Raw genomic sequence first — 14,727 nt, forward strand, 5'->3', positions numbered from 1 at the left:
TGAACCCCAAATTTATATGAATTTTGAATTTTGAATTTTGAAATTCATCCGAAATTTGAGCCCAAATTTATCTGAAATTTGAATTTTGAAATTCATTCGAAATTTGAACCCAAAAATTTATCTGAAATTTGAATTTTGAAATTCATCCGAAATTTGAATCCAAAAATCTTATCCGAAAATTTTATCCAATTATGAATAGTCTTGACACGTAGGAACCAGGAAATCTTATATGAAAATATTATCCAAATTAATTATTTTCATTAAAAAAATTGTGAAAAAAACAAAAAAAAAAAAGAATAGTAATTGCCCTTAGCCATGGCAATGTGTGAAAACACAAAATACTATTTGAAAGGCAACTACTATTCACGTGAATAGTAGCTGCCCTAGCTCCCCCTTGCTATGACTAAGGGCAAATGGGTGGAGTTGCTCTTATATTTGTGTCTCTCAAGACTAATGTTTGTGAGATGGCTTCTTGGTTTTGGGAGTGTGGGATCTTCTTAGATCCATCATTTGACCATATGAGTATGATGCGGCTTTGGCTTCTTCCCCATTCTCATTCGCCAGTCTCTTCGGGTGTCTTCACAAACTTTTGTTCTAGTGGTTGTGGTGCTTATCCCGGCAGTAGCGATGGCGGCAACGGTAACGGTGACAACTCATGGTTAAAGTTAACCTTATTAGATAGGGTTTGGGTTTATAGTGTTGTTGGGCTTTTGTTTGTGGGCTTAATTTAGTTAATTTTGTTTTGTTTTAGTTTTAATGATGTTGGGCTTGAAATGTTATGATTATTATTATTGGGTCTTTTGTAATGTTTTATTTCTGATTAATGGAACATATCTTGATCAGAAAAAAAAAAAAAAAAAAACGAGTAATCATATGATAAATCATAAATTTTAAAAAATCGAGATGATATTTTTGAAGTTTTTCTTTAAGTTGGTAAATTGAAATTGATGTATTAATTTTTGATGATGTTTCTAAATTTTCCCACATAAAAAGGAGCAAAAACCCGATTTAAGAGGAAGACAAAAGAAGGGAAATTCACAAGTCAAAAGACTCTCTCACTCATTCTTAGCACTAAAACACAGTGGCAGGTGTCTCTTGCGAAATACTTTGTTTCTTTTTGTGTTTCGCCGACAACATAAGGTGTCAGGTGAAATAACTGCACCAAACCACCGATCACCAAAACAGGCAAACTAATTGAACAAGAAGAAGAAGAAGAAGTAGACAAAAGAAGCAGAAACAGAGGCAAGAAAACCAAAAGGAAATTCATCAGAATATGGAAAGTTCAGCAACTGGGGAGCAGCAGAGGGAAGGACCCCGTTTCAACAGCCCCTGCACTTTCTTTGAACAAGTCATCAAGGCTTGCCTCGACTGTTTGGGACTTCATGATGATCATAATCAACACCCTCCTCCTCTACAGACCGAAAGAGAAATGAAATTTAATGTAATATACCAATCTCTCTCTCTCTCTCTCTCTCTCTCTCTCTCTCTCGTTAATAGTTTGTTTTGCAATCCTTTCTTTTTGTATGTATGGGCCTGGCTGTATGTATTTATGTATGTAATGCAGGAAGAGACAATTATGATGATGGCTACAAGATCAAGGAAGGCGACTAAACCACCTATAAGCTCTGGTCCAGGTGGTCAGATTAACTATTCTTCATCTGTTTCTTCCTCCTAAACTACTTCAATCACAGCTCTAGCTCAACACAGACATTCCACAAACCTAGCATGGCTTCTACAGCCTTTTTTCTTTTTCTTTCCAAGTTTTCTCTAGGTTTGTACATTTGTAAGATCTATTTCTAATCAAGTAGAACTGATGAGGATATTAATGTACAGTTATGGATCTATTATCCAACTAATGGAAGTCTCTTGTTGGTTTCTTTGCTCTAACAAAATGTAAATTGCTCTCCCTTTTTTGGGTTCTTTTGTCTGTGATTGATCAGGAGCTCTTCCTACTTCACTTCAATTCATTAGTAATGAGCTTTCCTTGTTCATGTTCTTAACTTCCTTTTCTGTCTTCTTTGTGTTTTCTCAACTGTGATTTATGATAATTTAAAGAGCGCTGTTTGGTCCTTAAAACTTAAGACGAGCTCCTCCTCATAGTAAATGGGATTTCAACACTTGTTCAACAACAATTTGTTCATAATATTTGAGTTAAGGTCTTCCTTCTCTAACAAAGTGGGGGATCAATGCCACTAACCCAAATAGCTATTGCCATGATAATTTAAGTTTATTACCATTTTTATATAAAAAGCAATGGTATTGATGGGTTTAGTCCGGTTCTATACAAGATGTTCGATGTGTCGATATCATTGTAAACAACAAAACATACCGACATGTTATTAATGTATTTTCGTTAATATTGATAGAATATCTTATGGCATATCAATAATTCAGTGTTTAATTAAAAATAAGAAGTCCTACATAAAACAATTTTGTAGATTCGAGATATTCCCAGACAATGTATTAAAATATGAGGTGTTTATATAAGTTGTCTGTAGATAATTTGTTTGCTTTGGAAATTGAAACCCACCCAAACTTGTTGAAAGAAAAGAAAAAGCTTAGGAAAAAGTAGGGTTCCTCTATATATATTTATATAAAAAAAGGATTAGTTTGCAATTTAATAATTTTTACTCATCTCTTTTGTAAAATATTTATTAGGTTATTAATTTTCATTCTCGTTTTGCCCGTACACATTCCTTCCTTTGTTTTGTATATATTTGTTTTTTATACAAACGATATTTTAATTTAATTTAATATAAATTATGAGAAGTGAGATTCGAACTCAAGTGGAGAGGAAAGAGTACATACGCTCTAGCCAATTTAGCTAACTTCATATTTGCCTTTTATTTTGTACTTTGATTCCCCTTTTCTTTACTCAATGCCAAAATACATAAATATACAAAGGCTTAAATACTAAAATAGTCCTTGTGTTTTATCATGTTGGCCAATTTAATCCATGTATTTTTAATTTGGCCAATTTAGTCCCCGTATTTAATACCGTTAGCCAATGCGGTTCATTCCGTTAAATTAATTGTCGTTAAATAAACATAAATGATCTTTTTTTTCTTTTTCTTTTTTGTTGAAAACCTATAAACTTATTTGAAATTGATTTTAAAAATTGAATTAATTTTAAAATATATTGAAACTTCATTAAAACCAAAACATAACATTAGGAAGAAAAAAAAAAACAGAAGATGGGCATAATAATGGAGGGGGAGAGGCTGCTCAGCGATTGGGGGAGTGGGAGTGGGGCGACGACCAGAGTGGGCTAGAGGATTTGGGTGGCGTGGCTGGGCATGGGACAAATGGCCAGGGAATGGTGGCGTTGGGAAAGATCTTGTTGGGACATGGTCGGGCGGTAGGGGTTGTTTGAGAGAGAGAGAGAGAGAGAGAGAGCTCAGGGGTGGGGAGGATTCGTGTTCAGGAGGTGGGTGTGGCTAGGGGAGTTGGGCTTGGGGCCTTTGGGTCTGGCTGCGGAAAGTAGCTGGGAGAAAGGGGAGAAAGAGAGAAGCTGAGAGAAGGGTGGTGGGGGTGACGGCTAGACTGGATGGTGTTATCATCCCTTGATTTTAATTTCTTTTGGTTTTAGATCTTTTTCTTTTCTTTTCTTTTCTTTTCTTTTCTTTTTTTTTTTATTTTTTTTTTGTGTGTGTACAAGGGTTCTAATCTAAGAGCCCATAACAACATTTTAGATCTTATTTAATTATCTATTTTTAAATTGAATTCAAATATATCTATTTTTTTATTAATATTTAAACAGTTTAACATCTTTTTAACATAAATTTAACGGATTGGATCATATTGGCTACCGGTCATAAACACAGCGATCAAATTAGCCAAATTAAAAACGCAAAAATTAAATTTGCCAATGTGATAAAACACATGAACTATTTTAACATTTAAGCCTAATAAAATAACCAAAATGTGACCCTTTTGTTTTGGGCCTTTGCTCCCATGTTCCTTACTTAGTGAGACCCAAAAATATAAAACATTAAAAATGCAAGGATAGAAGGTACGGATTTTAGGCACAGCGTAGACGATTATTTTTATTTTATTTTATTTGATAAGAATATTTATTTTATTAAGGTCTCCATAAATATATGATCTTTTTGTATTTACCCCAAAGCCTAAGGTCATGAGAAACTGAACAGACGGAGAGAGACGGTCGATATCCTAATCCGACGGTCCAAACACACGTAAAACCAAAAATGCAAATCCTTTTTAATACGCGACACGCCAAGGGGTAAAAAATCCGTAATTTACCTCCAAATTCAAGGGTAACGTCGTTCCCGAACAATTGTTTAATACCCGATGTATCCTCACCCCAACGCTTGCGCTTCCCCGCTTCTATAAATTACCTACCCCACGCCATACCCAGACCCCACGCCTTTTTCATTTTCATCCATTCCATTCTTCTCTCTGGTCTTCGTCTTCTTCTCTCCTAGGGTTAGGGTTTTCTCTGTCCTTTTCGTCTCAGCTTTTGCTTTTTCACTCTCTGAGCTTCAATGGCACAGCAAGACGTCCAGAACGGAGAAGGAGAGAAGGTTGCGCCAGCTGTTGAGATCAAGGCTGTGCTGACTCAGCTGGTGGTTCCCAAGGCCGACGACGCTGTTAAGTTCTACAAGGCTGCTTTCGGTGCTGTGGAGCTCGAGCGCTCAACTCACCCCAAGCGTAAGGCGGAGCAAGAGCGCCCGTTTATCCTCTCTGCTCAGCTCAAACTCGGCTCCTCCACATTTCTCGTCTCTGACAACACTGAAGACTCCGGCGAGCCGTAAGTCTCACTTTCCCTCACTAACTTTACACTATGTTTGAAATACCTGTGCTGTAATATTAGATCCTTTTAGATCCACATGATATGATAAGCTGAAATAGCATTTAAATGAGTTAACACATACTATTTCATTGTGTTCTATTTTTGTATTTTTTATGTTATTTTCTTTTAATTTTCTCTAATTTTTAAATAATATTTGCTAGTATTTCTACTTGTGTTTTCATTTTTATTTACTGTTATATTTTATCTTCAGCATTCTTAAAATATTTATCAAATAACATTGAGACGCTATTTTTCTTCTGTATGTGTTGTTGTAACCTACTTGTGGTCTGCAAAAATTAGCTAAAATGATAGATCTAACTATTTATACTCTAGTTCTTGATTTTAGCTCAAGTCGTCTGTGGTGCTTGATGGAATTTTGGTTTTGAGTTTTAGCCGAGATATTTTATTTCCAGATTATATTTTAAGATGTATAATAATTTATTTTTGTTCAAACAGCGTGAATGTTGTGGGTTCTGGTGCCATTGCTCTCTGGCTTGAGACGCCTGACATCGGAGCTGCTGTAGCCAAGGCGGTGCTGGCCGGAGCTGTCTCTGAGGGAGAGATAACAACTGGCGTTTTCTCTGACCCGGAGCAGCCTGTGGGGAAGGTCAGGGACCCTTTCGGCTTTCTCTGGTTCTTCACCAGCCCGGTTGCCAAGAAGGCCGCAGCTGAGTCGGAAGCTCCCATAACCGTCTGATCTGATCTGAAGTTGACCCAATCTCATGAAGATCCACGGTTCTGGTGTAATCTTTTGGTTTTTTGTTTGGTTTAATCAAGTTGTGGGACCCTTTTATCTGGAGAAATGTGGACCCTTTAGCTGTTAGGTTTAGGCTGATCCTAGGCGTAGCGTAGCTTGCCTTCAATATTTTGAACAATTAATCATGGTCTCGGGTTATTTTGAACAAAGGAAATATGATATGATCAGTATTATCTTATGACTTCTAATTTGTTTTTTATTTTATTTTAAATATTAATTTAGTTTATGCTAAATATGATCATGCTTCATTTTCCATTTTCTTGTTTAGTGACTGACTGTTCATTGTAATGGCTGAGTTCGTGGGTGGGTAGGTCTTTGCAGTTATTACGCCGTTGACAGGGATAGGGGTAGTTGTGACATTTCCATTGATCTTCTGTGGATATTGTATTGGTTAGCTTTGTCGTAATATTATTATACTCGATTATTCAATACGTCGTTTGGCGAATGAGAAAGGAAGGACGAAGACACTGTCGCATTCGCTTAGGGTTAGTACTGTTTTCAGAGAAAAGGAAGTTGGGTGGGGCTGTGGCTAGACGACGACCTTCATGCTGGTCGTACGGCAACCATTGTGTCGTTTGCCACGTGTCTCTAGAATACAACATTAGGTATTTTTATAATTTTTTGTGTAGAGCTAGAGTAGTGTGTGTTTCCTGGAGGGATTGAAAAATCTGGTTGGGCATGGCGGTTGGATAAGAGTGAGTACCAGTGGTGGTCCCAGAGAGAGAGGCTTGGGAAATCGGAACATGTAGCAAATGAGCATTGGTATGGCTGGAAGCCATCCATGTTCGGAGTCTCGTAAGTCGTGAGGCCAATCCCTTGTCTAATAATTTTTTCTTTGGTAAATTGATAGTATACTGGTAAAAATTGAAAGTATGTTGGACTATAAGGGGACGTGAAATTATAATATTATTAACATTATGTTGGTAATAATTATCAATTAAAAATTGGGGTAGTTGGTACTTTATAAATTCTGGTCACTTATATTATAAATTTATTTTTAGTCATAATGTTTGGTCGACATCTCATTTAGGTTAGTGCGTATTAAGAGAGAGCTCTAAAGTCCAGGGTTTTACCTTTATGTTGTCTGTAATTTGTAAAATTCTTTACCCGAACAATAACGCTACGTACATTTATTTATTTACTCACTTATAAATATCAACATATGTAACACATGATATAGCAATCTATATTATCTGCCAAATAAGAGCCCCTGCATTTCCTAATGGAGCCCATATGGGCTTGAATTGAACCTTATCCGCAGTTAGGTTTTTTCATTCCTTTTATAACCCAAATGGCCCACAACCTAAAAGTGATCAATCAGGTCATGCTTAAATAGAAACTACGGTATGGTCATAGTTTAAAGCCAAAACTTTCTCATTCATTCCCATAGGCCGAGAAAGAGTTTGACATAACCAGTAGGTGCATTGGCCGTCTATACCCTAAAGTATAAAGTAGAGAGTATCAATAACAAGAAGTGCCCTAGTTAAGTCGGTCATGATCCATTCTCCATGATCTTAAGGATAGGCGTGTTGCTTCCACACTTCACATTCATTTTCTTAAACAAAATATAGAATTCATTAGACAAACCAATTACAATTTAAAAAAGAAGAAGAAAAAGATACAGATAAGCTTAAACCACAGCACAACACGAACACACACACACACAGAAAAAAGATTGAAAACAAATATTTGATGTGGATGATTAGCTTAGCTCCTAGCAATCGGCAGGAGGGGTGAGGTTGCACTTAGCAGGAAGAGCCATGGCAAGGGCAGGGTCGATGCCCAAAGAAGGCAAAAGAAACGAGTTCTTATATCCACAGAGGCATTTCAAGTCAGCTCCTTTGAGAGCCACACAACACTCGGGAGTTGGCTTATCTGGGTTTGGCTTCTCTGGTGTTGCCTTTGCCACCGCTGGCTTGCAAGAAGCTAAGCCTTCATCGCTCATATTGCACAAACCCAACACTCTCGACCCTTCGAGCAACACAGCCATTGCCATCACCAAAACAAAAACCAACTTGAAATTTCTACCCATCATGAACTTAAGATCACTACCAATATTAATTAGGTTTAAAGAAGTCAAGTGTAAAGCTCACTCTTTCTGGGTCTCTTATTTATAGAGAATGTGAGGAGTTTTAGGAGCCACAAAATTTGAAGCCCGTGAAGGAATTTTGGCTGTTTTCTGAGTCACGGGGAGGTTCGTCTTCCATATAGTTTAGGGTTTTTTGTTTTTTTTTTGTTTTTTTGTTTTTTTTGGGGGGGGTGGTTTGGGTTGTCATCTGTGGGTTGGGGGGAGCACACAGACTGGTTTAATTGAGCTCGTGATTGGATTTTTTAGATATGCAAAGGAATAATTAGGGTTGTCTTTTTGTATTTTGTTTTGGGATTTGTGTTGGCTGAAACTTGGAAATTATGCATGGTTGCAGTTTATTATATACTCAAATTTTAACTATTGAGAGTTGTCTTGAAGTAGCATGACTGGAAACGCATATGTGTGTGATCATCTCTCTTCAACGAACTTTCAGAAAACAAGAGTTTTTTCCTTCTTTAAAATCTGGTTGATTTTTTTATATCAATTCGTTGATTGGGTAATTGAGTTTTGATGTTGAATAATTCTGTGATTACATATATTATTTAGAATCTTTTTTCATTAACGAGAGTTGAGGTTCTGAACTTAGGACATCTTTTAACATTGAAAAGAGAAATACCACTAAACTAAGAGCTAGTTGGTACGTGTATTATTTAGAACAAATACATATATATACATAAGTTAATACCGTAATTGGCCACTCGTGTGGGTTAACTTTCATTTTTGAAGTTATCGTGGAAAAATTCACTCAAAACGAAATGTGTTTACTCATCTAATTAGTTACCAATTAAAAAAAAAAGATGTAGAGTCTTCAACAAACAAGGAAAAGTTCATGACAATAATCAAATATCTAAATAATTTCTGATTTTGATAAAAAAAATGAAGAGTTCTTATCATGACATTAAACTGTGGAGTTGACCCAAACGAGTAGTTGTCGTTGTATTAACATATACCAACTTGTTTAACGCTTGAGCGCTATTCTAGTATATGCATGTGTACAAAATTATAGATATCAATTAGTATATCAATAGGTATACCAATGTACCTACGTACATAATGTGCCTGCAATTTCGTATTTACAGATATTTTCAAACCTAATTAAAAAGACTTTAATCAAAGTTTAAGCTAAAACCCAACTTTCATAACAGAAAAATCATCTTATTTAAGGACGAAAGTCTAATGTTTCTAATGAAATTGAGTATAAGCTTGACGACCCAAAAGAAAACAACTTTTGAAGAACTTCACTAATTGGGCCTAAGTTGTATGCATTCTCAGTTATTTTAGTTCCATCTTTGGGCCGTCTTAGTCGTTCGGCCCTTTCTTGGTGCATCAAACGAACATCTGTTCGAACCACTGAGTGCAATTTTCTGTCCTCTGCTTCTGCAAGCTGCAAACTGAGTTGCAATTTTCTCTCTTTAAAAAAAAAAGAAGAAGATAATAACAGTAATAAAAATGTGGACCATTTCTCTCTTCTGAAGTCGAATTAGCACTTTTTTAAATTTCGAAATGTAACATTTTCTTTTGGGAAAGGGTTAAACTCGACAAACAAAGACTAAGTAGATACTAATCTAGGTCAAGCAACTCTACAACCATCATAGAAAAATTAAATGATTCACACCATGAATGTTGAAGAATGTAAAATGTCACACCGAAAAATTGATATATAAGTGAGTGGCTCTATTAGAACATTTTCATCTCAGCAGTCTAGCCCAAGTAAAAAAATTGAAAAATATCAATGTAACTTTTTTTTTTTTAAATCTAAAAAAATTTCAGATATATATATATTTTAATAAATACCTAGCAATTTTTATTTATTAATATACACATAAATCAAATTAATCCCATATGAATAGTAATTGTCTTTAGGTTGTCATGACAATTGGTGGAAAAGCAAAATAAAAAAAAGTAGGACAATCATTATTCACGTGAATAGTATCTGCCCTTACTTGCCCTTGCCTTTTGTCATGACAATGACACCATGCCACCATGGGTGAAAGTACTCTTACGAATAATACTAATGTCTTTTGTGATAAAACTAACACATATTGGACTATACAAATAGTTTAGTTAAAAACAATATCGTTGTTGAATCAACTAGTAGTGAGTCATCCGTCCCTGTCTGTCATACCTTAACATTCAAGTGTAATGAGCATTTATTTGGGTTGAACCATATTACCATGAAGCTTTAAAGTAGACAGAGCGCCTTTGACCAAAAAATAAAAAGTAGACAGAGCGCTTCAGCATGAATGAGTCGTGGGGTACATAGAAATTTGAACTACAAAATTTAATAGGTTAGGCTAGGATTAAATTGCATCTAACGTTCGAGAGTTTGATGGAAATGCATTTAATGATGAGGTTGCATTTATAATTGCAGGAAGAAAAACAGTATTATGATGGGTCAAATTCAAGTAGGTTTGATGAATAAATGCATGAACTAGTTTGCACAAAATGCATCTAGCAGTTAAAGTTGTGAATGAAATTTGAAAAAAGAACAACAAATAATATAAAATGTGTAGCACTGTTAGTTTAAAAATAAAAAATAAAAAATACAAGCGATAGTAAACTATAAGGGGAGGAGGTTTCTAACACACAAAAACTACTAAGGTGTCATAAGGGTTCGAACATGAGACCACTGATCTATAAGTCAATGTCATTTTTCACTCAACACATATTTATAAATAAATGAACAAAATAGATTTGTGGATTTGTGAGTGGTTTTCTTCAAAGAAAAACAAAAGCAACAAACAACTTGGAAGTAATCAGATTCCCCCAAAATCAAATTGGATCAACTGGCTAATGATTAGTAGACCAGTAATGAGACATTAGCTCATCAACTTGATGGCCTGCCTAATCAATGCCTTCTATATAAATACATTCAATTAGAATGTTGTCTTTTGTATTGGTGTCTTCTTAAACCCCAATTATACAAATATGGCTGACTAATCACACAATTAACAAATGAGAATGATAATGAAGAAAAAGGAGTAAAAGAAAGGGACTGGGAATAATTTTTTCATTTCTGGAACACTGCAAAAACCGCTTTCTTCAGGACACGAAGATACAGGGATCTAAAGAGAGGGCCCTCAGCATATTCATAGAGCTCCCTTTTGATCTGTATTTTGTCGTGGTGATTCTTGCGACGCACGTAACCCAGATTGGAGATATAGATTCTCCATGACAATTATTGGTTCAATCCAATTGAACAAGTTTCCTGACTTTTGTTTTTCCATCAGGTCACAGCTTGGAATTGCAAGGTCCAAACCCAAAAAAAATATTAAAAAATATTAAAAACAAAAGAGCAAAAGGCAAATACCACCAAATGCATGAAAGTCCAAATTTTTTAGAGACTTGAGTTAAAAAGCCTATAATAAGCCACACCCTCTCCTCCATCTGTTTCATATTTGCCTGTTCCCTAGGCTAGGCCAAGGCTAGGCTAGGCCAGGCTATATAGATTTCTTATTATTTGCTGCAATAAAATTCATTATCCTGAGCAGCTTGTCTGCCTCTGCATCTGCATCTGCAAGTTTGAAACTTTAAGACTGCAATTTCAACATGCTGATGCCACTGCTTAATGTTTGACCTCATAACACTGACAAATGTACACCCACTGACTTGTCTTAAATCAAAACCAAAAACCCAAAAACATATTTAAATTCATTTTACTTTGCTTTTGATTTAACCTTGGTGACTTCGGTTGGAGCACCAAAGTTGAAAGGCACAGAGCACCAAGTTCACCCCTGGTACGCGTGTGGGGTTGAAAAAAACACAAAGCAAAGCCAAAGTGCCCAGAGCCTATTGGCATGGGATTAAACAAATCAACCCAATTGAAAAAAAAAAAGTGAAAACCAAAAACAGAAGCAAAGACCCTTTATCAGGCTTTGGAATATGCATCAGATGAGAGCAGAGACAGACTAGGCAAGGCAAAGCAAAGCAAGCCCTGAGAAAAGTTAAAGAGGGCAGAATTTAAAAAGAAATCAAAACAGGGTAAAAGCTTACCATCCATTCCTCTCAGAGCAACTCCACCAGTTGCCCCTTGCCATGGCAAGATTAGCCCTAGGGCAGCCACTATTCACGTGAATAGTGGCTGCCCTAGTGCCCTCCAGCAAAATGTGTTTCCAGCAGTTAGGGGCTTTCCATGGCAATTACTATTCATTTTTTTGTTTTTTTCACAATTTTGTTTACTTAAATAATTAATTTGGATAATATTTTCGGATAAGATTTTTGGGTTCCTACGTGTCAATACTATTCATATCGGATAAGATTTTCGGTTTCAAATTTCAGATAAATTTTAGATAAATTTCAAATTTCAGATACATTTCAAAATTCAAATTTCAGATAAATTCAAAATGTCAAATTTCAGATACATTTCGGAATTCAAATTTTAGATAAATTTGAAATTTGAAATTTCATTTGAATTTCAAATTTCAGATAAGATTTTCACCCTCTAAGATTGCGCCACGTGTCATATCTATCTGTGTACATTTTTCTATAAAATCAGAAGTTCAGCTCATACCTCCCACACCAGTTCTTCTCTACATTTCCATTTCTCAAATTTTAGATTTCATTCTCCATTCTCAATGGCAGACATGGAAGAGATTTTGGAGAGGCAAGAGAGAGAAACTAGAGAGAGAATGCGTAGACGAGCTGTAAGCAAAAGGGCGCAGAGAGAACTAGATGAGCAACTTGGCATAGCAGTTGCTTTGCTGGAGGAAGAAAAGCAGGCTCGCCGTGGTTCACGAGAAGGCCGTCACCCAAATGTGGACAGACATAGACATTCCTGGGGTAAGAATCTTATGGAAGATTATTTTATCCCACAATCTCTGTACTCTGATGTTCATTTTCGAGGGAGATATAGAATGCAACCTCATTTGTTCAAAAAAAATCATGCATGATATTTGCAATTATGATGAATATTTTGTTCAAAAGAGAAATTGTGCTGGAAATTTGGGACTTCTTCCAGAGCAGAAGTTCACAGCTGTGATACGAATGTTGGCTGTGATACTAATGTTGGCGTATGGGTCATCTGCCGATCAGGTGGATGAGATTGCTCGGATGGGGAAGTCCACTGTTTTGGAGAGCTTGGTGCGATTTTGTGATGCAGTGGAAACTCTGTACACCAGAGACTACCTCCGCAGACCTACGCCCAGTGACCTGCAAAGGCTTCTCCAAAAAGCTGAGTCTCGAGGATTCCCTGGCATGATTGGTAGCATTGACTGCATGCACTAGCAGTGGAAAAATTGTCCAACTGCTTGGCAAGGGGACTACGGAAATAGAAAAGGGCAGAAAAGTATCATCCTGGAAGCAGTTGCTGGTTTTGATACATGGGTTTGGCACGCCTTCTTTGGAGTTGCCGGATCTCAAAACGATTTGAATGTCCTAGGTCAATCCCCGGTGTTCAATGATGTTTTGAGAGGTGAAGCCCCAAATATCACATATGAAATTAACAATACCATCTACCAGACCGGGTATTATCTAGCTGATGGCATATACCCGAGGTGGACAACATTTGTGAAAACAATTCCACATCCCCGATCCCATAAGCAAAATTTTTTTGCTCGCTATCAAGAGGGGTACAGAAAAGATGTTGAGAGGTGTTTTGGTATCCTCCAAGCTAGGTGGGCTATTATCAGGGGCGCGGCACGTCTATTTGACGAGGAGGTGCTTAGGAGTATAATGATGACTTGTATCATCCTCCATAACATGATTGTGGAAGATGAATATGATTACGATGTTGATGACGTGTATGAACCAAATCCCATGGACACGGCCCTAACACGAATTTATGAAAAACCAGTGGGGCCAAATGGAGAAGAAGTGCAGCATGAACCGTTGGTTAGAGACGGTAGTTTCATGCCCCGTATGATTGATCGCTACACGGAGATGCAATCGTCCTATATTCATGAACACCGTCAAGTTGACTTGATGGAGCATTTATGGGCGGTGAAAGGCAATGAAGGAAATGAAGGTGAATAAAGTGAAGTGAAGAAGTTGTTTTTATTTTATTATGCTTTGGTTGTGGGTTGTTTATTTTTTATGCTTTGGTTGTGGTTTGTTTTATTGTATTATGCTTTGGTTGTGGGTTGTTTTTTTTTTTATGCTTTGGGTGTGGGTTTGTTTTATTTTTTATGCTTTGGTTGTGGTTTGTTTTTTATGTATGGAATGTTTTGAATAAAAAGGAATTTTGTTGAATATTTTCTTTATTGACTAAAAGAAAAGCAATACAACTAATAATAAAATAAAATACATGAATTAAACAAAACAAAAAATACAATGAAATCAAAGGTACATGAATTAAACAAAACAAAAAATACAATGAAATCAAAGGTACATGAATTAAACAAAACAAAAAATACAATGAAATCAAAGGCAAGTAAACTAAGACATTAAAGGCAAACAAACTATTTTAATGGTTTCCATCATTTAACCAATCCGTGTTGCTAGGTCCATCGTCACGAAAAAGTCTTCGTCTCATAACATCCCTTCGTTCTAGCTTCCAAAATTGTTTTGTTTCAGGAGACATATGGCTTGTATCCATGGCCATGGTTTCCCGATCTTTTTTTTCAATGTTTTGTTCGCGTACATACTCCCTTTCTTTGCATACATACTCCCTTTCTTTTGCATATTCTACTTGAACTGCCATATCGTGCTCTTGTTGTTTCAAGTCCATTTCAATTCTCATGGCTTGGTGCTTTGAAAGTTCCTCCAAAAATTGAGATGCATTCTTGCTAGAATTACTCCCTCTCTTCGCCTTCGCCGCCTTCCTCCCAATAGGCCTTGGATTATTTTCAATGGGTGAGTCTTGACTCATCGGGGAATCCATAGGTGAATCCGATGCCGGCGCCTCATGAAGTGGAGTCTCGTTCAAGACTACCGTCGGACCGGTTGGAATAATTTGGAATCTCTTACAAGTCTTCACCACCTCCCAACAATGGGTATGGTTGAAACTTTTTTTCCCTTGGCCGGTAGCACCAAACCACATTTGTGCTTGTATAATCTATAAAAAAAAAAATGGAAATACAAGAGAATTTTTAAAATATTGGCAATACAACATGTACAAAAAAAACTAATGGA

General features: G+C 36.4%; 2 protein-coding genes across 2 annotated transcripts; one reads left to right on the plus strand and one right to left on the minus strand.

The window, feature by feature from the left end:
- Positions 1-4,378: 4,378 nt before the first annotated feature.
- Positions 4,379-5,758, plus strand: LOC117636742 (uncharacterized protein At5g48480-like). Its single transcript, XM_034371397.1, has 2 exons — positions 4,379-4,771; positions 5,270-5,758. The coding sequence occupies exons 1-2, from the start codon at positions 4,506-4,508 to the stop codon at positions 5,508-5,510; spliced, it is 507 nt and encodes a 168-aa protein (XP_034227288.1). The 5' UTR covers positions 4,379-4,505; the 3' UTR covers positions 5,511-5,758.
- Positions 5,759-7,079: 1,321 nt separating this feature from the next.
- Positions 7,080-7,676, minus strand: LOC117636744 (putative lipid-transfer protein DIR1). The gene has a single exon (XM_034371401.1). It carries the CDS (start codon positions 7,603-7,605, stop codon positions 7,285-7,287), a length of 321 nt encoding a protein of 106 aa, XP_034227292.1. The 5' UTR covers positions 7,606-7,676; the 3' UTR covers positions 7,080-7,284.
- Positions 7,677-14,727: the final 7,051 nt, after the last annotated feature.

This window comes from Prunus dulcis, chromosome 8 (assembly GCF_902201215.1).
Source record: "Prunus dulcis chromosome 8, ALMONDv2, whole genome shotgun sequence".
In the NCBI taxonomy this organism is placed as follows: Eukaryota; Viridiplantae; Streptophyta; class Magnoliopsida; order Rosales; family Rosaceae; genus Prunus; species Prunus dulcis.

Excerpts from the sequence above, each read along its gene's own strand:
- LOC117636742 (XM_034371397.1), top strand. The coding sequence starts at position 4,506 with ATGGCACAGCAAGACGTCCAGAACGGAGAAGGAGAGAAGGTTGCGCCA. Across the intron at positions 4,772-5,269 it reads ACTGAAGACTCCGGCGAGCC|CGTGAATGTTGTGGGTTCTG; the intron begins GTAAGTCTCACT and ends TTGTTCAAACAG.
- LOC117636744 (XM_034371401.1), bottom strand. The coding sequence starts at position 7,605 with ATGATGGGTAGAAATTTCAAGTTGGTTTTTGTTTTGGTGATGGCAATG.